This window comes from Athene noctua, chromosome 1 (assembly GCF_965140245.1).
Source record: "Athene noctua chromosome 1, bAthNoc1.hap1.1, whole genome shotgun sequence".
NCBI lineage: Eukaryota > Metazoa > Chordata > Aves > Strigiformes > Strigidae > Athene > Athene noctua.
Window position 1 is genome coordinate 166,483,140 of NC_134037.1, and position 23,539 is coordinate 166,506,678.

General features: G+C 44.9%; 1 protein-coding gene across 1 annotated transcript; it reads right to left on the reverse strand.

Annotated features, from left to right (window-relative positions):
- Positions 1–251: 251 nt before the first annotated feature.
- Positions 252–23,284, reverse strand: RIPK4 (receptor interacting serine/threonine kinase 4). Its single transcript, XM_074929290.1, has 8 exons — positions 23,036–23,284; positions 14,958–15,249; positions 7,230–7,378; positions 6,326–6,375; positions 5,114–5,272; positions 4,022–4,170; positions 3,300–3,504; positions 252–2,298 (listed from the first exon to the last, which is right to left on the reverse strand). The coding sequence occupies exons 1-8, from the start codon at positions 23,215–23,217 to the stop codon at positions 1,121–1,123; spliced, it is 2,364 nt and encodes a 787-aa protein (XP_074785391.1). The 5' UTR covers positions 23,218–23,284; the 3' UTR covers positions 252–1,120.
- Positions 23,285–23,539: the final 255 nt, after the last annotated feature.

Consider the following 23,539-nt stretch of genomic DNA (forward strand, 5'->3'; position numbering starts at 1 on the left):
AAGCTCCTTACCTTCCCTGTAAAAGCCAAGGGGAATGTAAAACTGAGGACAGCCCTACCTGTCAACAGTTTGTGATTCAACATCTTAAACAAACACATTACAGTTGTGTGATGCTGCTGGTCAATGGGGTTTCAGTTGTTTTAACAATTGCAAACTACAGACAGATACAGAACACAATCTTTTATTAATAACAGATCACATTTGAACTTTGAAAAGAGTGAAATTAAAAGGTGTATTAAAACATACCCACTCTAAGAAATCTATTTTCTTCAGTAGAAAAAGGCATACAACAGGTAGAAATACTATATACACAGTATATCAGTCTATCATCAGCCCCCTCAAACATTGTTTCACAAGTTGGTATAACGTTGTTAGAATATACCATCCAGTTACAGTCCAGTATGAATTTTAGCTTTTGACTTTTTCATTTAAGACAAACCACTAAGCACTTTGTTCAGCTTACTGATCTTGTAATACATACAAGGTGGTACTGTATTTTTGGGATCCTGCCTTGTTAGTAAGTCTGCCTCATCAATTTTGAGTACACGGAAAGCTGTAATCAATCTCCATTAAACAGAGTACCTTCTGACACTGAAACATGATTAACTATATCTTAAATATCCCTTTCCTCATCTCTTGCATTAATTTCAAGCAGAGTTGTGTTGTGTTTATTTTACACTGGAGGCTTTCAGCCCAAAATACAGATCACTGCAGTAAACCAGGAATCTATGCCAACTTTTTTTATTTAGGAAAATAAAAAAGCAGACTTAGTTCTTAAATTAGTTTGGCACATAAAAAAAAAGCAGGGGAGAAACCCACAAAGCTGCATCCTTCTATCACAATATCCTTTGGGAGGGGAATGTTAATATACAGACAAGGCAGGCACACGCAGAATGACTGATACAGGCCACTGCATGACAGACTCCAGCTCTTCGCCTTACAGCTGGCCTTAGTCCCTGTGCGCTCTCACTCGCACACTCAAACACAAGTAGCTTCTGCTGGCTGTACCTCAGTCCATCAGCTGACACCGCTGATGAGCGGGTCACGGCACAACTGGAGGGTCGAGCTCCGGCAGCCTTCTCGCACCAGGTAGAATGGTAGCCAGTTCTGTACCTTTTGCTTAAGTCTCACTTAACAACACAGCAACTGAGCTATTACTGCTCTGCTGAGCAAGCTGTAGCAGGGTCTGACGTGTCGGTCTTTGCTTGTCAGTGTGTGCCCCATGCTTCAGAAGAACCTCAACTGTTTTTGTGTGACCTCCTCGTGCAGCCAGATGAAGAGCTGTCAACCCTTCACTGTCAGAAACATTGATATTTTCTGAACTGACAAGTTCTTCTACTACTTCAGAGTGCCCGTTTTCTGCAGCAAGATGTAACGCTGTCCTATTTAAAGGGCCTCTGGCTAGAACACTGGCCCTTTCATCTATCAGCAACTTCGTTGTTGCTAAATGGCCGCTGCGAGATGCCAAGTGCAGAGCAGTGTATCCTTCTGCTGTTGCTGCCTCAATGTCTACACCGTGTTTAAGGAGCAGCCTCGATGTGCTTGTGTGGCCAGTTTCAGCAGCTATGTGGAGAGCAGTCTGCAAGAGCGTGTTCTTTATGTTAACATCCGACTCCAAGTCTATGAGAAGGCGAGCGACACGGTAGTGTCCTCGTTGAGCAGCCAAGTGCAGCGAGGTCCTTCCATCCACGGTCTGCACGTTCACGTTTGCACCCCGCTGTTTGGCCAGAAGCTTTACGATGGGGAGATGACCTTGCCAGGCAGCATAGTGCAGTGGCACCCAGTCATCCTTTCCTTTGATGTTCACATTAACGCCTCTTCTCAACAGGATCCGCACAATATTCTCTTGGCCGTACTGACAGGCTATGTGGATGGGGGCTCTGCCTTCAAAATCTACCTCATTTAAAGATGCATTCTTATCAAGCAGCATTTTGGTGCTGAAATCATCCCCGTTTTGGGCAGCAAAGTGAAGAGCAGTCCACTGATCCTCATCTTTGGCATTAACATTGATTTTCCTAGCCATTATCAGCTCCACAATGCTTTTAACTTTCTTCTCAATGGCTATGTGAAGAGGGGTGGATCCTTTCTTGTTGGTGAGGTTAGGGTTAGCATTGTACAGGAGGAGCCATTTGACACATTCTTCTTGACCAGCTTCAACAGCCAAGTGCAAAAGACTGGAGTTCCCATCTAAGACAATATCAACATCTTGAGGCTGGAGGATCTTCATCAGCTTGCTGGTATCTCCAGACAAAATGGCCTCTGTCAGCTTCCTCTTCTGTATGTCTGTAGTACCAATATCTAGATGGATATAAGGAGGAAATTTTTCACAATGAGAGTTATAAAGCACTGGAACAGGTTGCTCAGAGAAGTGGTAGATGCCCCATCCCTAGAAACATTCAAGGTCAGTCTGGACAGGGCTCTAAGTAACCTGATCTAGTTGAAGATGTCCCTTCCCATTGCAGAGGGGTTGGACTAGATGATCTTTAAAGGTCCCTTCCAACTTCCAACTAGTCTATGATTCTATGAAAAAGACATCATCACAATTTTGATACCCATCAAACCTTATTTGCCCATGGTTAACATATCCAGCGGCTTCAGCAATGACTTGACTGCAAAGAAATCCCCTTTCTGTCCCCTGCAGTAGTTTTAGAACAATTTCAGGTCAGATTTGGAGCCCCACTTACTCTTATTCTGTTTCTTGTGAAATGAGTAACAAAAGATGCTGCGATTGATCTCCCTGCACTAATCGTTGTTTGCCTAACTGGAAAATAGATGCCTCATTTCTGCAGCACTGGATTGAAAAGGGAGGGGCATGTGCACGAAAGTGGAGGTCTTTATTGCAATGTTCATGAGGGCTGCTGAGAAGGTGGCTTGAGTCTTCTCAAAAAAAAATAAAAAATGCTCGGACTTGGGTTTAGTATAACTGAAAAAGCCACATACTCAGCTGACCTCACTGAGCATTGGCTTTAGTCCCACTGTGAGCAGGACGCTGGAATAGGTGACCTCTCTTCCAACCAGCCTTTACATGACTGATTCTGTAATTGCTTTAATGGTAATTCAGGTCACTTCTTTCCAAAAGTAAATGAGATTTATTATTTCTCATTAGATCATGTTTGGGAACCACCTTTTTTTTTAATAACTACCCCCAGTAACCAAATTTGTAGCGCTGACAGCAAGAGAAAGCAAGGTTAACAGTGATTTCCAGAATGCTATTCTTCATATGACTACTCTCCAGCCCATTGACTCTCATGCACCAGTCCAAACAACTACAAAAAAACAACAACAAAGAAAAACCTGGCCATTACCTGAACTCTCCCTTTCAAAGGAAAGGGAAAGGGAACCCCTGGATGAAAAAGCTGAATCTACAGATGAAACTCCTGAAAGCCGCTTGTCGCTGGAGGCAAGTTTGGACTCAGAAGAGCTGCGGCTGAGATCCTCAGGGCCTTCCATGGTCTGCGAAATCCCCGAATCCAACTGGGACAACAACTCTGAGAGACTGTAATCCTTAACTGATGGAAGAGCAGGCTCCTGTTTTGGCTGGGATAATGCAGACAGCCCCTTCAAGAGAAGCACACAAGCATCGTAGAAAGGTCAGTAAAGAAAACTGAGCAAGAGGTCCTCCAGGAAGAAACATAAGTCTGTTAGTTTTCAGGTAGCCTTTAAGCACCGATCGTATTAAACGAAACCTACAGATAAGGCCACTGAAAATTTTCAGATGCAGGAGGGCAGCTTTCATCAGTACTCACACAGCCACTAAAGCTGCACAGCTCTTCTGTCTACAGCATGCTTAAACATCAGTCACACCCACAGTTCCAGCATTTATCTCCTAACTGTCCTGCTCTTCCTCAACAGTCTAAGAGTCCTGTGCTGAGGTTTTCCTGAGCTGGTCCATGCATTCGCTGTCACTTTTGCATTCCAGTCCTTCACCAAGACCCACTTCTATAAGGCAAGAAGGTGCTCAAAAGCAGCAAAGAGAAGGTTGCTTGGGAAGTTACAGCTCACAGAGGAACCCGTTCCTCACAAAATCTAGTGTGTTTGAACACGAGATGGAAAGAGGAAATACCTCAGGCTGCTGCTCTGGGGAATTCTTGGTGTTCAGGTCCTGAGTTATCATTTCTCTTGTTTCATCTTCTGGTTTTTCACAAAGGGCCTCTGTTTCTGAAGTGATTTCTTTGAAGAAAACAAGAGAAATCTTTATTTGTTGGGGTTTTTATTCTTAATAGGAGACTTTTCTGAGATGCCCTGTTGCCTTTTTCTATCATTAGAGCTTAACAGCTTTGAGATACTGTGGGAGAAAGACTCCAGTTCCGACTCTTCCATCTAGCACCTTCATCAGTAGGTAAAAGTGAGTAGCAGGCAAATAGTGCATGGGGCTGACTGAACAATTCATTTTCACATTCAGACCAGACTGATGTTACACGGTGGCTACACTGCAGGACTGTGAAATGGGAACCAGTCTACTGCTGGCAGACTTAGACATATGTTTTTAAAAAGACAGGAACCCTCCACCCTTCAGTCCCCATATCTTGTTCAGACAGGAGGAGAAGAGGCAAATTTCTCCCATTAATGCTAAATAAAGCCACCTGGAGATAGCACTTGATACATCCCTCTGCACATTTGAATTTGTAACAGGTGCTTTGGGCAGGTTCAAGCCTTTCACCAGAGTTGCCTTTTATCGGCAGAAAAATGACAGTACAAACTGTTCTGTTACAAGAAAACGATGCAGTTTCTCAACATACAACAGTAAATTTCAAGAGCCAGGGGCTTCCAAACTTTGGTATAGTGAAAACCACACCAATGCCAGCTTGACATATGCCCCCAATACACACAGTCAGAAATGAACATAATTTCTGGCTAAATGGATCAACTGGTTCAGTACTGGTCTTTATACCTGACGTGTTTACATAACACTGTCACAGTCAGACTCGTCCCCAGATAATCCCTTCCTCCACAAATGAGTAAGTGGCCTGTATCATTGTCTCTACCATACAATGTGCTCTATTTATTCTGTCACAGAGGTTCACAGCATCTACTCCAAGGATTAACAGAGTCTTGAGCAATAACGTGACTCACAGAAGAATAAATGGGCAGCCAAGCTACGAGGAAACCTTACCTTGAAATGTTGGCCGTTCACCAGGATCATCCTGCCAACATTTTTGCATCAGTTTGATCAAGTTATTACATGAATGAGGTCTGGATTTGGAAACAGCAGGTAGCTCTGGGCGGTGGCCTTTAACTACTTTTACCATAATATGTAAAATGTTGTTTTCCTCTGTAAAGCGAAAGCACACAAATTAAGATCCCCCAGCAAAAGGGATGATTTCTCTTTTGTCTAAGCGCATTAGCAGTGTATTAGGCTGAAAATTTGTTTTCATGCGTTTTTTTCTAGATTTAGGGTGCTTTCTTTTATCAACAAGGAAAAAGAAGTTGGTCTTACTCTCCCACAACACATTCATCAATGCAGTAACACCCACTTCCCGTGTATCAATTAAAAGAAATTGTCAGTGAGTGACTGTGTTCTTTTTCCACTCATCATAGACACAGAACCAAAATAAAAAAACTCAAACAGTGCTTTGCTACCTCTCTTTGGATTTCCATATCTGCTGTAAGAAAAGCGAACCACAGCTTTTATTTAGATCAAGTACCTGAGGTGAAGGAAGGTGAAAGAAGAAAACAAATCAAGCAGTGCAGTAATGTGGCTCTTGACTCTGAAGTCAACCATTGGGCTAAATGGGATCTCTCACTTGGAGAAAAATTAATAGTAGACTTGAACCTGTTCAAACATGTTTGCTATACACAGGCTAGTCATACACACAGGAAAAGTCATAAAGAATAAGTAGCTGCCTGTTGATCGGTGCATTTACTGTGGGGTGGAACAAGGCTTATTTTCACAGACAGGTCTGGGGCTTTTTAAAGAACAAATCTGTACCCACAATCTACAAATAAACTACAGAACCTCTCTACAGAGAAGATGTTTCCGAAAACAGCGCAGTTGCCTGCCAGTTGGCTTTGCTCTGCGCTGTTCCTCATTGGCCACAAACGTGTCAGAAGTCTGTGCAGGCCACACACTGATCTGAATCTGTACAGCAAACTCCAACAGAAGCAAAAAGGTGCAGACTAGGGCCCCCTGCGGCAAAATGGGTTCTGCTTTCATGATGTAGGACAAAGGAGGACTTACATCTGCGATCACAATTTGAAAGCTTAAAAGTGTCTGCCACACAGGACTGTAGGAATTTGGAGGACATGCACGTAAGCTGGGGCTGGTGGGGCAGGAAGCGTGCTTATCAATGGGAAAAAGGAAAAAAAATTCCAACATCAAACTTACCTGCAAAAGGCTTTTTCTGTGTAAGAACTCCCCAAACCACAATGGAAAAACTACAAATAAAAGCAAAAAAAAAAAAAAAATTTCTAGAAAAGCTTTAAAAGAAAAAAAAAACCAAACAAAAAAAACCCCCACAAAAGCCAGCAAAACCCCAAAAAAGCCAAACAACTCACAGAAGTATAATTTATTTCCCTAAGTTCTCTCTCCTTGTCTTTCACTTCTGCATCTAATTCAGCTGATAAACACACACAGCAAGATGCAGCCAAGAACCATAATTTGAAAGTCTAGTTTCTGCAGGGAGGAACCTGAGGCAGCAAACACAGGGACTGGCTGGAGGCTGCTGAGATCTTGCTGAGAACATTTACCAGCCACTCCACACCAAGACCGACAAAATCAGAGAGCAGCAAAGCATTACTGTGGATTTTATTTAATACTTCTACCCTGCAAGACAACTTTAAAGAAATACATTCCATTTAAAATACGACATATCTTTTAATCTACAGCTCTGATTTCCTTTTCCTAATAACCTTACCCTGAAAGAAGAACCAAAGACCTAGTGATGAAATCCACTGAAGATAACTAAGAATTTTGTCACAGACTCAAAAAGTAGGTCAGGATGTACCTTTTGATGGGAAAATTAAAGGTGGGCAGAGTCCCTTCCATGCCAGTTGCTCATCAGTGTTACATGGAACAATAATGCTGAAGACTCAGGATCAGCTGCAATTTGTGAAAAGAATTCTATCCTACAAAGGCTTTGCTAAAAGCAAAGCAAAGGAGAACCTTGCAAGATAAGGCTCAGACTAGATTTTGGGGTTTCATGCTTAATTAGGTTTTGATAATCAGAAAAAGAGGGCTCATTTTACAGTATCATCTAAAGCGCTTTTAAGTGTTTTCATAGTTAACTGACCTGTATACATCATGTTTGGTGTCAAAACACCTGTTTTTCTCTTTGATGCGCTCTGGAGGAAGATACGCAATCGTGCCACACAAGCCGTCCATGCTGATGTCATGGGAATGGGACAAGCCATTGCACTTTGCAAGTCCAAAGTCAGAAATCTGCAAAAAACAGAGGAGGCAAAGGGGAAGAGAAGCACATGTTGCCATTAGACTTCGGAGGCATTAAGAAAAATTTGTAAAGAATGACAGATGTAACAGGATGATCCAACAAAATATATCAAGCTGCTGTTCAGGAATACTAAGCTAAGAAAACACCTCTGGAAGCATTACACTATGATAGGCTTTTCTTTATGGTTAAACAGAAAAAAAGAAAATGCAAGCCGTTTTTTGCAAGCAGCAGCATGTTAGCCCATTACACAGCAAACACAACAAACAGTCAAGACAATTTATTGTAATTTGAAACTTGCCAAATTTAGCTAGTGCAAACTACTTTAATGTAATTATTGGTCCTGCCACCCCCTTTCCCTGTATAACCTCACACTGTATGCTATGTTTACATGTTCTGAGCACCTGTTTTCAGTCCATGAGCTCCTGAGTGAGTGCAGGAGAATTTCTCTTTCAGCTATCACTGTTACACTGACCATGCCAACGAGGTCTAAGCCCAACACCAGAGGCACCAAGTGTTAAAAAAACCAAACCAAAACACATCCATCAAAAACCCACACAGGGAATTCTTTTTGGCAACTAGGAGATACAGCAAGTTGGTGCAGTGACGCAGTGAACACAGCTGAAACGAACAAAACAAGTGACAGCAAGTTCATAAAAAGGAAAACACCCCTCCACTTTAATTTGAAGTGTCAAACAAATATGCATTCATTTGCTCTCAAAGGCATACCAATCATCAAGCAAACAGATAGGCAAGGAATTTCCTCTGTCTTACTTATTTCCCACTGGTCAAAAATGTCTATTATTCTAAGTTGAAATTTCAAGAAAAGTCAAGTCTTTTTGGACCACTCAGCCCACTGATTTTTGTCTACATGTTAGAGAAGATTTCCTCCCCCTGCCTCACACATTCTTTTTTATCTAATAAATACTAAATTGAAAAATAGGTTTTCTGATGACTCATTCCCCTTTTGATCTTCACAGCTTCTCCTTTAAGAAAGTTCTCCCCCAAAACAACAAGCATAATTAAAAAAAAGCTGCTTTTTTTTTTTTTTTTTTTTTTTAAATAGGCTCCAACTTTACACTTTCAGAAGTTTCTGTCTAAAGATACCACAAAGCTAGTCATAACATGCATCCATTACTGGAAAGGGAGAAAACTGCTGCCAGCTTCAGCCTCCTGGAGAACAGACAGGGCTACACAGCCAGCCGTCTTCAAATGCCAGGAATCTCCCTTTGCCATAAACCAAAAAAAAGCAACCTACACAGCTTCAGGAGGAACTTCTCCCAGGGACAGAGCTCAAGAGAGGCATTCTCAGGAGCTGCAGAAGTCCTGCACACTAGCACACAGGTATATCCCACCTGTATCTTAAATCTGTAGGGTACTGTGGCAATGACCAGAGAAGAAAAAAACAGGGAAAAAAGCAAAGTCATCTGGAGGAATAGTTTCTCATGCTTGTAGGGCTACACTCTCAGAGGGGGATTGCTGGCCTCCTCTGCAAGCCAAGCACTGGAGTCCAGAAAAGCAGTAAGTAGTCAAGAAACCCAGGTTCTCCAGCCAGTTTACCCTGGGAAGATCTGAATCGACCGCCCCAGGAAGCGCTGCATGAGTTTGGGGCACTTAGTGCTCCACAGGAGAACAAAAGCACAACCCCAACATCACGCAAGCCCGTGGTGTCAGGTTAATAAATGAACCAACTGCTGCAAGTCTGAACAGATCCGACTTGGTGAAACGCTGCTCTCCTTTGATTAACGTGAAGCAGAGGCTTGTATACACCTCAAGAAATCCATATGGCATGCAGGCATAATTAAAGTAATACACCTTCCTCTTTGTCTAAACAATACTGAGTTTCCTACTGTGTAAGTTAAATAAAGATGAAACAGAGACAGCACAGTGACACTCCTGCATTAAAAGCCACCAGCTATGTTGCATGAATCTAAAGCTAGTGGCTAAAATGGGAGGCTAAGCACATTAATTAGATAGAAGAGGTCTCAGTCTTGGCCTACAAGCCAAGAAACAGTTAAGGTGCATAGTCTACCCACCCCAGGCGAGCAAGAACTTTACTTTGTGAACCTGCCCCCACCTACTGCAAAGGACTGGGTTTTGTATCAATTAATAGGAAATTCATATGTAGAGCAGAGTTTCAATCCTATCAAATCCTGCAGAAAACACTGGAAATTGAAGAACTGAATCTTCCAGGCTGCAACAAAATAGTAAAATTCTACAGACAGTTTTTATGGCTTTTATTAGCTCCTTTAAGGTAAGTTTTCCACACTGCATGTTGTATTTAGTCATGCAGTTTCTTTAAACATCAGTGGGAACAGCACAGTGGGTGGAAGACACAGCCATTTAACTTACCTATTTTGCCTTTAAATTGCTTGCCAGGTACCTAGTTCTGCAACACAAGGCACCCCTGCTGGTGAAGGTAGTGAAAGCGGAGCACCCCTCCCCACTTCTTCCTTCACATCCCTGCTAGCCCTTGCAGCCCACCCCATGATCCGACAGAACCCGTCATCTCACTCCTCACATCAGCTATTTCAGGTGGCTCCCATCATGCTTCAAAAGCATACCTAATATCAGCAGAGTTAAGAGGAGACACGGAGGCGACAGACTGCTTCATGCAAAACACGTGGTGAAGAGGTAGGAAGAAGAGAAAAAACATTGGCCAAAGCCCACGCAGACAGTGGGATTGTTCATGTTCAGACAGCTCGCTCAGTCTCTGCTCTTTAAAGGTCTGCATGAGAACAAACACGTGAGTAGCAACTGGGGAGGAGAACTGAACATGTTTTCCTACCCACTTTCCAGTAACACTTACTTTACTGAGAGATCCCAAGATCTGAAGATGTTGGGGTTTGGGGGTTTTTTTAGCTTTGTTTGTTTTAAATTGAGCATACTGTAGACACAGTCCTTTCTCTGCATCTGTTGTTTGTGGACATTTCCATTCTAGTTTGTAAAAAAACACCCACTTGCAGTTTTAGATGCTTTGAGTTTGTATAGTTATTTTGTGGAACTTTTGGGGGTTTTCGCAAAAAAAGTAGATATGGTCACATAACTACAATGGTTACTAAAGTTATCTATTCCCAAACACTCCAGGGATCTAGCTCCCAAGAACAAAACTGGAGCTTGGGAAAGTGCTTTCACTGATGACTCCTGACAGGCTGTCCTCAAGTGTGCACTTAGCTTCTGATGCTACATGTCATTTTTCTGCAAATAAAGAGCCCACTACAATGAACTTGGGGACAGAGTTCACCAAAAGGTTTTCTTCATCAAATAGGTAACAAAGCCATCAGACTAATTTTTAATTGCTGCTGGCATACCCAGTGTGTGTCTCTGTCCATAGTCTCTGAGCACATGGATATTGAGAATGCCACCACATTTGTCTACAGGGTTTTTTGGTGCTTGGTTAGGGGGCGGGATTGGCCTTGTTTGTTTGTTTTTCTGGAGGTAGGGGAGAAAGGCTGGTTGTTCCATTTTGTTCTTTAAGAAATGCCAGAAATCTCTGAGACCTACATGGGTCACAGATTTGGACTACTAAAAATTAGGAATAAAAATTAATTCCAAGTGTAGACACAATGAGCATCTGCACTTCAAACATATGTCTTTACTTCAGTGTTTATGAACACACTTCAGTTAGCTACTAAAAGAAGTCTTTCTGAAACAGATTGTATTTCCATCCTTTTCCAACCTGCCCTGAAACCTTTACTCCTCAAAACCCATTTCAGGTGGGACATTTGTAATGCTGTCTTCAGAAGCAGCAGAAACCAAAGCCACAGTCCCACAGTCAAACGTCCATTTTAATTAATCATAAAACTACATTACCGTAACAGGGGTGGTCTTGTTCCCTCCCCTGTGTCACAATTAGATCAGTCAGACCAGCTCTGCTGGTTGGCATTTAAAGAGCCATGGAACAACAGCCGTACAATGGAAACCTTGATCAGGAGGGGTGGGAAACATGAAACAACAAAGCCTCTTCTCCTTTCTAATAACAGGAGAGTGTTTGCAGCTGATGGAAAAAAAAAAAAAAAAAGTGGCTGTGTTAACTGCATCAGCTAGTCTAATAAAAAGATACAACCGCTCTTTACCAGCCTGGCCTCTGGGTATTACTTTGACCTACAGTTAATGACCTACATTAAGAAGGTTTCTGATCAACAAATTTGCCATCTGACTAGGCTTCTTTGAACTCCACACTCAGAAATTTTGCAAGCCCCTTCTTCATCTGAAGCAAATAAAGGTGAAGACCACAGAAGCAACTTATCCATGTTCAGCAAGACTATCAGCACAGCACAACACAGCAGCAAACTTCACTCTTCACACTGGTTTAAATTGGAGCGCTGGGGGTAAAAAAATAAAAGCAACTACAGCGAGGTTAAAGCAGCACACAGCTGAGACCAGCTCATCCCACTTCAAGTTCTTTAAAAACAAAATCTGGGAGATGAAAAATAACTGGTGGGATTTGCCTCTCTGTGTGTGTATACCCACACATACATACATGCGTGTGTGTACATATACATGACAAGATGAGGAGCTGCTAAAAACAGGCTGGATAGCAAGAGAAAAAAGAACTTACAAATAATGTTTTTGCCCAAAAGTATTAAGTTGCAGGTGACTTCATTTTAAATACCTGAACAAAAAGCAACACTCTTAACCATGAGATATTGAAGATAAGAAACCTGGGAAGGAGCAACAGAGCATACAGGCATGGAAGCTGGCAACAAGTTAGGCTATGAGATTACTGCATGGGGGGTGGATTACTGCACCGAGGGCCCTGGAGAGAGATCACACTGGAGCAGGGAACGAGCAAATTAACAACCCAAAGGCAGTGCTGGAATGTGGCATTGCTTCTCCGGTGCCCACTCCCTGCAAGCGACCGCCACGCCACGGGGAGCTCAGGGGAGACCTCCAGAATGTGTACGGAGGGCAGGAGAGCTTAAGAACAAGCTCATACGATGTGGTCCACTTAAACAAAAAATAAATTAGACAGTAAGTACTCGAAGGTTGCACATATGGAACACTGGAGAAAGGGGCATTGAGGATAGTGTTGGTACAAAGAGAAGTAACAGGTTGACATTAAGGAAAAAAAAAAAAACGCAGGCTGATCCCTGCTAGGAAAGCCTGCCTGGGTATGGAATAATCCTCCCAAGGAAACACACTGCTTAAGGCAACCAAGATGGAGGAGGACATGGCAGGTAAGGGAGCTCCCAGCTGAGGCTCCTGTCAGTACTGAGCTCCACCACCACTCGCAGGGGAGGAGGCATGCATGCATGCATCCATTCATACTCCAAAAACCAGCAAAGCCTTACCTTGCATTGTGCATATTATATATGTATATTTAAAATCACCGAGGAATCCCCCAACGCGCCTTTGAAAAAGTTAGTATCTGTCTACCTATATCCCTGCTCAGAGCTCAGGTTAATCCCATCCTCTTAATTATCCTCCCAAGAACAAAATTCAGCACCCATTTATGTAATACACAGGAGACAGCTTTATGATACGGAGGCACCCACTTGATGATAAGTTCTGTACAACACTACTGCGTTAGTCATCATCCTCACTTGGGGTTTTTACAGTAAGCATTGTGCTCGTAAAAGAAGAAGGGTGTGTTTCCATTTAACTAGCAATATGGCATAGAAGCATTTCTAATGTGCGCCACTGGAAGACTGTCTGTTTCCTGGCTCAAGGGCAAACAGTTTATAAAAGTCCTCCCTACCTCCAAACTCTTCTTTTGCAGTCTGCAACATCTCTTCACTCACCTTAGGATCCTATTAGGGACAGGTCACCTACTAAATTAACGCTAACATTTAAAAAGTAAAAACACTTCAATCATCAGCTCCATTAGCCTTCCAGCAAGAAAATGCACATTAAATCAAGCTGCAGGGTCTGAAATTTAATTACAAGTCTCACATCACACAAAAAGAAGGTTTGGGGCCACATTTTTAAAGTGAAGGCGCCTCACAGAGTATGTATATCTCTTATTTTGCATATGGGTTCCTATGTCTGCTTTGCTGCTTGGAGGGGTTTCCAAGATGCTCACAGATGTAAAAGACTGCTGGCTGGAAGAAGGATTGGATTAGACCATTCTTTTCTGAACTTAATAGAAAGGGTCTGAAGACCTTCATGTGCTTCATATACAGAGCAAGTAGCAAAAGTTTAGTGATGTCAGCAATGACCTCAACAGAAACTTTTTTTTTTTTTTTTTTGGTATATTTCATACTTTGCCCCCCTGTACTGCATCACCACCCAGATACAGGCTATACATCAGGCAGCATTTCAACCTCCTGAAACAGTGAGAAAAATACAGCCTTCATATCTTGGCTCATGGATGAGTCAAGACGTAGGAATTTAATAAGTTATGCAAGCAAGCACAAACTTTAGGTAAATAAATACTTAGCAAAGGCTTCTCAGCAGCAACATGTGAGAATATCCTTTTAACAGTTCAGGTCCTGATGTTCTGGTCATAATACCATGGACCACCTGTAGATGATTCCTATCTCAGAAAGAGAATCCTTCTAAGAAATAAACCACTAAGAGGCTTGTAAAAAAGCTGAGACTGTCACAGGTGTGATTTCATTAGAGGCACACACCTCTTATGGCTCCAAACCTCTCATGACATCAGGAAAGATGTTTTCATTTAATGAAAACTTCATTTTTAGAATGGTACAGCAAGACCAAGGACTTTCAGCCAGTTTGAGGGGGACAGGAAAACAGGGAGCAGATGGATGATGGCACTGAAAATCTATGACTACTTGTACTGAGTTATATCAGCCAGCCAGCATGATTAATCCTGCAGTTCTAAGGTTAAGAGTTTGGCTACTGATTTGGGGGAGAGAAATCACGAAAAAGATGTATTTCAGTCTCTTTTCTTTCCAAAAGGAAGGATCAGAAAGCAAGCACAACCTCCTTAGTCCAGCTGTCAAAACAGAACCTCCAACAGAGAAGGCCAACAAGTTTGCTAGCTTACTCTGGAAATGGATAACAAAAAGAATTGCATACTGATACAGCCACAAAAATTCCCTTAAATGACCTCTGGCATGCCTGAAGAGTCATAACGGAGATACTTCTTCACTGTATGTGCTCCGAGCAAATGAAAGAAGAAAATGAGTTGCCTCTGGGGAAGGCTTCTCTGGACTCCAGCTGTAAATGAGATTTGGGAATTTAGTGGAGCATATAAAGCCAGAAGGACCTAGACAGAACAAGGTTACCACTGGGAGCTGTGAAAGTGGCACAGATGATTTAGAGGTTCACACTGCTTTTCTCTCCCTGTTCTTATCTGTCTCATGACCCTACTGCAAGGAAATTTATAGCAGGGTCCACTAGGTCTCAAAACCAGAGTTCACTACACTAGCACCCTCCTAAAATTTCAGGAGAGTTCTCGCAAGCTCCCTAACTCTACCTCTAATTTATGTACCAAAATGGTGCATAAATCAGGTAGACAAGTTTGGGGATTGGAGGGGTTGGGTTGGTGGGCATTCTTCTTATTCAGAAGGAATGCTGCTGGTTTCTCTCAGGCCTTTGAGTACAGGAAGAGCCATGCAAGAATACCCGAAGGTGGGTCGCTGGCACAGAGTGCCCAGTGCATACCTTGACATGGTAGTGGGCATCAAGCAGGATGTTTGCAGGCTTGAGGTCCAGGTGGAGCAGCGGAGGGGACATGCAGTGCAGGAAGTTCATCCCCACAGCTGTCTCGTGGATGATGCGGAAGCGCAATTCCCAGGGCAGAGGTTCAGAAGCCAGGAGCTTTTCCAGAGACCCTGTTTCCATGTATTCCATGACCAAGCCAACCGGCTCTTTACAGATGCCGTAAACAGGAAGTATGTAGCGAAACTTTGCCATTTCCATCTTCCTGGCTTCTTCCAATAACTCCATGCGCTCCCTGGGTAGAAGAGAACAGATGGTGAGGGAGGGAGTAGCTGTTTCTCTCTGTTCCCAAACATGCACAAAACATTTCTTAAGAAACCGAACCCCACATTTCACGATCATCACTTGGCTGAACACGCTACATCTCACCAGTCTATACTCCAGGCATATTTCCACATTTACTAACTTTGTTTTATGCTTCTAATGGTAGGCAGCTAACAGCTGCTGAACCACAAGCAAGTTGTACGCTTCAGCAGTGCAAATATCCCTAGCGTAAAGCCCATCTCCCCGCTTTGATGTTTATGCTGTGCTGTTAAGAACGAGGACGATACATGTAGTGCCCAGATTCACCACTGCTGTAACTCTTTGGGCTGAAGTCATTAAATTTTTGTGAGTCATAAGACTGTGTTAATCAGGAGAGAGCACAGACAGCATTGCTTCAGCTGCCAGCATGCAGGCCTGGGCCTTGGGAGAAGAATCCCCAGGACTCACCATTTAAGGGAGCAAGCTGCTTGCTTTAACTAGGGGGACACAGCAAAAGCCTCCTTGTCCTCAAAACTCAAATTTGGCAACCGAATACTGTGCTCACTCAGCTCCAGCGGATGCCAAAAGCTCCCGGCACGCCGTTTTCGGTGATGTAACAGGCCCAGCACTGGCACACGTAATAAGCACCCCTGGGTTGTTTACGGGGCACTTTAGCCTGACCCTGCAGAGCACTAAGCGTTACTCAGTCCAAGCTGTGGCATCCCAGGTCAAGACCCTTAATTGCCATGCCCTCCTTCTGCACCTCATGCACAGCCTTCGGGTTGCAAGAGCCCATGAGGACATGCTGGGCATTGAGGTGGAAAGGGGAAACCAGGGTCTTCTTCCCAGACCAACTGTGCCCACAAAGAGGACCCACACGTGATGGGTGAAAGAACCTTCAGTCTGTCAAAAACTACATTGTTAGAGACAATGGGCAGTAGCCAGAGCTGGTTTGGGCCATGGGTACTGATGCATCACTGTTGCTGACCACCCACCAATTCACAAAAAAGGGCACTGGGAGGTCAGGTAGGTAATATTTCCTGAACAGATGCGCTCTTATTACATGACAGCTCTTGTACACAAGGTGTGTACACTACGCAATGGAGAACAGTACCTGAAGTAATAAGACAAAGTTTTAACACAGACAGTTGATAGAGAATCCTACTTTAAACGAAAAAAACCCAAAACAAAACACCCTTGCTTTGATGCTCCCCAACTCCACATGGGCATTTTGAAATGACTAGCTCTCCTGGAAGACATCAGGGTTCAAATATAAAGCTCAAACACATTCACAGTGGCTGCAACAACTGATGAGAAGAAAGCTGCTCATACCCTCTGCAAGGCAGAAAGCTCTGTCACCTGCCCCCTCTGCCAGTCCCCAAGACCCGGGAAGCACCTGAGGACCAGTCCTGACCCAGTTGCAGTTTGTGCCCTCTGCCACTAACCAGGGATGCCAGTTACCACTGTGGGAGCCTCCCCCATGGCAGAGCTATCAGTTCAATCAAACTTTTTTCTTTTAAACCTAAGGCCAGATAGACGTGCTCTCCATTTCTAAAAGGAGAAACTCCAAGTCCAACCTTAGCACTGTGAAGTCTCCCCTTCCCATTTGTCCTCCACGATGTCTGGATGATCCAGGCAGCAACACGCACCACGTGTGCTGAAATGCAGCCTGCAAGGGACCCTCAGTGCTCCCACGTGAGAGTGATTTCAGGAGCCATCGTTTAGCACGTACACCCTGCACTAGGATGCTCCCATGACCCGTCCCCATCCCCTTCCCCTCCACTTCGCCTGCTGTGGAAAGCACAGAGTTGATGTTTGCCCAGACAAGGTTGGAAGTGCAGTCTGCTGCCTCTTCCTCACCAGCTGCAGCAGCCTGCAATAACCTGATGCAGTTAACATTTCATGCTAGGGGCGAGTCTAGCCTAGCAAGCAGCAGACCTATTTCAGAGGTAAGATTAGGCTGAAAATGGTTTAAGAGGGACATACACACCAGGAGGGGAAAAAAAAAAAAAGATAAGGGAAATCTTTTTCTCTCTATTAACCATGTTGGCTCCTGCTGCTCCCTACAGCAACTTGCTTGTGAAATAATTGCCTTTGTAGACAAGTACCCAGTTTGCTCTTTGGCAGGCTGGAAGGGAGCGCCTATGAATAACACAGCCAACTCCTTGCCCCCAAGCCACATGCATAGCCAGCATAATTCACCAGGCTTCGGCGGGCTGAGCTCTGGAGTCAGGGATGTAAAATATCTGTCTGAGCCCTTCAAGGCAAGGCAAGAAACCAGCAACAGCTAAAGCCTAACAAGAATCACTAGACTCCTGGGGACGGGGTTCCTGAGCTAACAACAGCCTCAGAGGGCATCACCAAAATCTGAGACCAGCTGCTCAAAATGGGGCATTTCCCTACGAAGAGAGAAATTTCCAATTTCAGCAAAATAAAAGAAAGCTCCCTTTCTGCTTGGGCCAGACCCAGTTACTTGCATGAATTAACTGAATAATTAACATGCAAATGCCCTTTATCTAATTTACTTGTTTAAATAAACCCCCCAACATCACAATCGCTGCGTTTAGCATCTTCCCATACCCACAGCAGTCAAAACTGAACCAGCCAGTGATCCAGCACAGGCAGGGACACATGTCAGTTTTCAAATACAGGCCCCTGTCACTTTTAGAAAACAGAAAAGGAAAAAAGACAAAAGGAATAGAGAGCCAAAAGACAACTCAGTCATTAGCCAAGTGCTATAGTGCACTTGCATTCATCGTATTAACGCAAACAGCTCTTTAAACCCAGATCTCCTCCATCAGGCAAAGATGAAAGGCCTTTCCCTTTCCTCCGCAAAAGGTGCAACAGCACTCAGCAAAGCCTTAGGTGTTCTCAGTGCACCCATCACCTCAATACACAAGTGCTAATGCTGCAACAAACGGTGCTGTAGGTATCCTTCAAGTTCACATTTAACAGATCAAAATATGGGATGGGGAGGTGGGGGGATATGCTGCTCAGTCACTCCTAGTGCTTAGAAATTATTCTGCAGTATCACCAAGGAACACTTCCCTCCAAAATGGCGGAAAAGCTCCTTATGAGGTTTCTCAGTCAAGAGGCATAGGACTGGCCTCTGTTATAACAGTTTCTTATTTAACACCTACATGATTAAAGAGTCAGAATTATCTTCTCTAAGCACCTTGGCTCCATTCCCCTCCCCCTCCAGTACTATATCCTAACATTATGGTAATAAAAATTTTAAAAAGAAAAAGAAAAAGCTTGCACACAGGACAGCTAAGCTCATGTAAATCATGGGGTGCATACACTTTCCCCTACAATGGTATTAGAAGACAAGAGCACACACATCAAGAGATCTAGCACTGGATTCAGTGCCAAACAGCGTCTCTGTCAGAGAAGCAGTCAATGACAGGTCAACCATTTTCAAAGCAATCAGAAATATTACATGGATGGGGGACTTCTGACAACCCCAAAACAGTTCTCTGTTTCTGCTCAAAGTCGTACCCAGAACGGGTAGGGCTCTATTCTTTGGATTCTCCCGGAGAGACAAGGGACTTATTCCTGTTCACTGCCTCACTCCCCAGGGACAAGGGCCCAGCCCTTGTACCACAAACCCTGCCACAAGAACATCAAGAACTACGACTATATCCCTATTTGCATGTATCCCATCTTTATGCCCTAAAGATAACACTTATAAAAATGCAACTTTAAGCTCACCGGGCAGTCCTTGCAGTTTTATTTTCCCCCACGACTACCATCACATTTCCCTAATGGAGTCTGAGACAGAGCAGTCAAAATTGCTCCAGAGAAACTCTAAAAGCCCTGAAAACCTGTAATGGGGCCATTTGTGTGAAACACCTCCAGACACAGAGCCAGGCTTCTCCCAGCCCAGGGGAGATCCAGCCCTGCCCAGCCACCCTGCTCTCCAGTACGGAATGCAAGTTACCTCTTCTGCTGGTGGTGAAGATGGGGTCCACAAAATTACAACGCCCCTGATTTTTTTCAGGGACTCCGTCTGCATCATGGCAGCTATTTAAGAGCATATGGTGACCTCAGCTCTGCAGAGTACATCTGTAATTACCTTTACACTGCTGATGCTCAGAAAAGAATGTCAATAAGAGGAGAAAAGAAAAAACCACTGCACGGTGAGGGCAGAATATATTTGGGGGGAAAAAAAAAAAAAGGGAATAAAATCTCTTCTTCCAGGTTAACAGAGATCTCAACCCTGCTAACAGATCTCTGCTGCATAGCCCTGGTACAACAGGATTACAGGTTAACTTGGACAGCTATGCTCACCCCCACTCTTTAAGGAGAACAAGGTGAGTATTAAGTTCTAAATTACACATCCAGAGACCACCAGAACAGACATTCATTCATTCATCTTCTGCACCTAAATAAATGCAGCATCTGCTAACAGCAAGGCATTTCTAAAACCTCCTAAATTTCTAAGTCCTACTCCATTCCTAAATCCAGGTCCTGCAGAGGGAGGTACATGTAGGGCTTTGATCATTTTTTTTCCCCCCCATTAAGAAGGCAGACCTTTCCACCTCCACACCCTGTAGTCACTTCCACCGGCTAACACCTGCAGTGAAGAGCCCCCTCTGGGAACTGTTACATCCTTCATACTCATTATAGTCTGCACATTTACGTCCAACTGTAAGAAATTCACAAAGGCTTCCAGGTTGTTCTCTTTGAGCTCGCCACCCTTTTTCCCCAGACTGCATTTCCATTCTGGCCAGCCAGGGTAAAGAGAAGAGACTTTGCGCTCTCCCCTCCAAGTCCCTGGGGAGAGGCTCCTCCGTCTTTCTGGGTCACACTCTCTTCTCTTCAGGCTTACACTGAATCTCCCCATCTTGAGTCGCATGCGGGAAACGTGATCTCAGGAGACAGAAAGTGGGAGCAAATAAGGTGTTAGGAATGGAATTTGCCTCGATCGCCTGAGAGGGCTTGGGCTTAAAGGTAAAACCACTTCTGGCTGTACATTCAGTTTTTCTTCTGCTTGAGGCCGCTTGGCTCTGTGGTGTGGTAATTGCCAAAGGAATTACTCCAAATCTCTTACTGTCTGCAGAAACACAGTAAGAGAGACTACAGAGTATTACCACCACCAAGCCATTACAAACAGGGTTTTAATGTGGTACCAAATAAATAAATAAGAAAAAGCCTCGGTGTTTTTCAGTTAATCTTTCTGATACCACTGGTAATTCTTCTAACTCTGCTGCTTCACAGGGTTCCAAGAAATGGCCAGTCAAGTTAATTTCCTGGATTAACAATCTAATGACACAGGCTTGTTTCAGCCTGCAAACTGAAGAAGTGGTGTTTTATTTTGTCTGTGCTCCCCACCGCATCCCACCATTTGAGTGGCACAAGTTTCTTAGACAGGTTTTGGTTGAATCTCTTTGAGGGGCAGCATTACCAATTACTGAAAGGGGTTTGGCAGAGCAGCCTAAGAACCAAAGGAGAAGTATATACAAATTCATCTTAGCTTTATTTTGCAGAAGGAGACGTTTCCAAGGCCAGGGACTCTCCAATTTCTAACTAGTGCTCCCCTTAAGCACCTGAAGCACAAATTTTGCAATAAAACAAATAAATTAGTGTTTCAAGGATTGGTTTATCAAAACTAACCAGGAGTTGCAGGAGCCCCGTGCCCTCAAAGTTCCCAAATTCTCAAGGCATTTTTGTTCACTGCATGGCATGTTTGTATGGTCTCTCCAGTATCTGCACATCTCATAGCCACTGAGGGACAGGTGGTTCTCTATTGCACATTGAATATATTAATATAGAAATTTGGTAGCAATTAATTTTCATATTAAAATAGGTGACAGCATCCTTTGCTGGAAGTTAATTTTGAGTATATTTCTAGATGTGTTTTGCAAATGAAAAGTATAACCAATTTTCTAGCTTATTTTTAAGAAATGCTTTGATTTTAACTGCAAAATTAGTCAGCTGCAGTACTATTTTGATTAGGCCTCAATAAGCATCAAGTATGAAATCTACACTGAAGTTTTAATGGTAGGAGGGCTTGCAGGTTAACCCAATTAAAAAACACCCTCTGCAACTCTGAGGTCTTTTCCATTTTATTCACAGATAGCACAATTACCCTATGCATATATTGAACTCTCCCTCTCCCCTCTGAAAAAAGGGACATTTTACCTCATTTACTATACTACATAAACCATGCCTACAGCAAAGTCAGCAACACAGATAATGGGCAAGATGCCCCACTACCCTAGTAATCTTGTAGCAGATGGGCTTACAAGCGCTTTCAATCTTGGGCCAACTTAACTCCCTCCTCCTGCAGAAACCGCAACAAGGGAAACCTTCTGTGACTGAACCAACCCACCTCTCAAAAAAATGAACTGCAGAATCAGCTCGTGAATTGGCAGAGATCCCAGAGATCAAGGTGGAGCTGGAAAAGCTCCATGAATGCGACTTGGCCATAGTCATCTCCCTCTGCACAGACGCTGACCTGCTGGGAAATCGCTGCTGCCCCTTAAAACAGAAGGATGTTTCTAAAGATGCACCTGGCAGTCTTCCTCTCCTGGGAAAGGAGAGCTGCACTCGACAGGCCCCATCACACACAGAGACTGCATGAGCACAGAGCAGCTGATTGTCCTCCACCACGGGTCACAACTAGTTACAGAGGGCAGGTGAGCCGGAGAGGGGTTCTCACCGTGGGCTATCTTTACCTGCAACGCAATGCAGCTCCACACTGGACTACCCAGTGAGGACTCACTCACCCTGGACGGATGCAGGGATAAGCGCTGGCCCTGAACTGAAGCTGGAGAACCTATTTCCCAGCACGTCTCCTTTCAGCACCCGCTCCTGAAAAACAGCACGCCTGCGGCTGTAGCGCCCACGCCCCAACGCCCCCCACTCACTCCACTGCTAACCACCACCATCTACCACAGGTCGGTCACAACTCGTGCATCTGTGAATGCAAGTGAAAGGGCTGGCTTTTCTCAAGGTAGGGAGCTCACTGGAGTGAGACACAGCAGGCCTGGGAAGCCCCTGGATCCTATTTGGCGTTTTCGCTCCTCCCGCGCTTCCCGTTCAGGGCTGCCTTCCACAACCTTTGGAGCTTGCAGCAGGCGTAATGCTTCAGCACAAGCCAATACACGCATGACTAGGGCAGGGCAAAATGTTTTCCGAATGGCTCCAAGGGAACAGGCAAGATCTACACTGCAGCCGTGTGGTGGCTCTTTCCAAGCTGCTGCCAAGTGGCCAAGCAACATAGCTTATTCTTTGAGGGAGGCCGGGCCCATTACGTACAATATAACTAAAGGTGTTGGTCCGGGCTTCGCTTAAGTGTGACAAAGGCCACGTTTGCCTAGAAAATATTTAATTGCGCAGCCCTCTTCGCAGTGTTTAGTCAGACCTTTGTACCCGTTGTTGCTGTTGGTAAACACGGCTGCGAGATGGGCTGCAGCCACGGCGCTCCTGCCGCCTTGGCGCGGGCATCGGTTGGTTTGGTTGGATCTTTCTCAAGCGGGCGCTCAAGATGCGTAAACTCTGGGCTACACCGCTTGGTTTGTTTCTCAAAAATACAAGGCAAGCAGGAGTATCATCCCCAAAAATCCCTAAGCTCCCGGCAGCCGGGTAGGGCTGCAAAGCGGGGAGCCCTCAGTCGCCCCGCTGCTTCCCGGCTGCGCATACGCGCAGCCGGGAAGCCGCGGGGCGACTGAGGGCTCCCGGGTGATCTGAAGAGGGTCGATCCTGTGGGAAGAGCCGCATCTCTCACCCCCCTTCCCCATCCCTCAACCCATCGCCCCCCCGTCGCCCCTTACTTCTCATCCACATGAAGGCTGGGCGAACACTTGATGGCGAGCCAGGTCTTCCAGTGGAGGTGGCGCACCTTATACACCTGCCCGAACCCCCCCGAGCCGATTTTCTCCCAGCTGCCGAACTCGTTCTCCTCGAAGGTTTTTAGCAGCCCCATGGCCCACGGGGAGCCGCTCTCCCGCGCCATGATACCGCTGTCTCCGCCGCTCCTCGCCCGGCACCGCGGGACCCAGCGGGACCCAGCGCCGCCGCCACTGCCGCCGCCCGCCCAGGTGAGTCAGGTGGGGCGGGGGCGGCGTCACTTCCTGGGCCGGGCCCGGCCCCCCCCAGCGCTGCCGGGGAAGGCGGGGGGGATGGCGGCCCGGTTCAGAGCGGCCGCCGGTACCCGCTCCCAGCCGCAGCGCCCGCCCTTGGCCCCTCGCAGGCGGCCGGGGTGTCCCCGGAGCTGAGGCAACGCTCGGGGCCCGGCCCTTGCTTCTCCCGACGCCTGTAGAAGGCGGCTCCCCCGC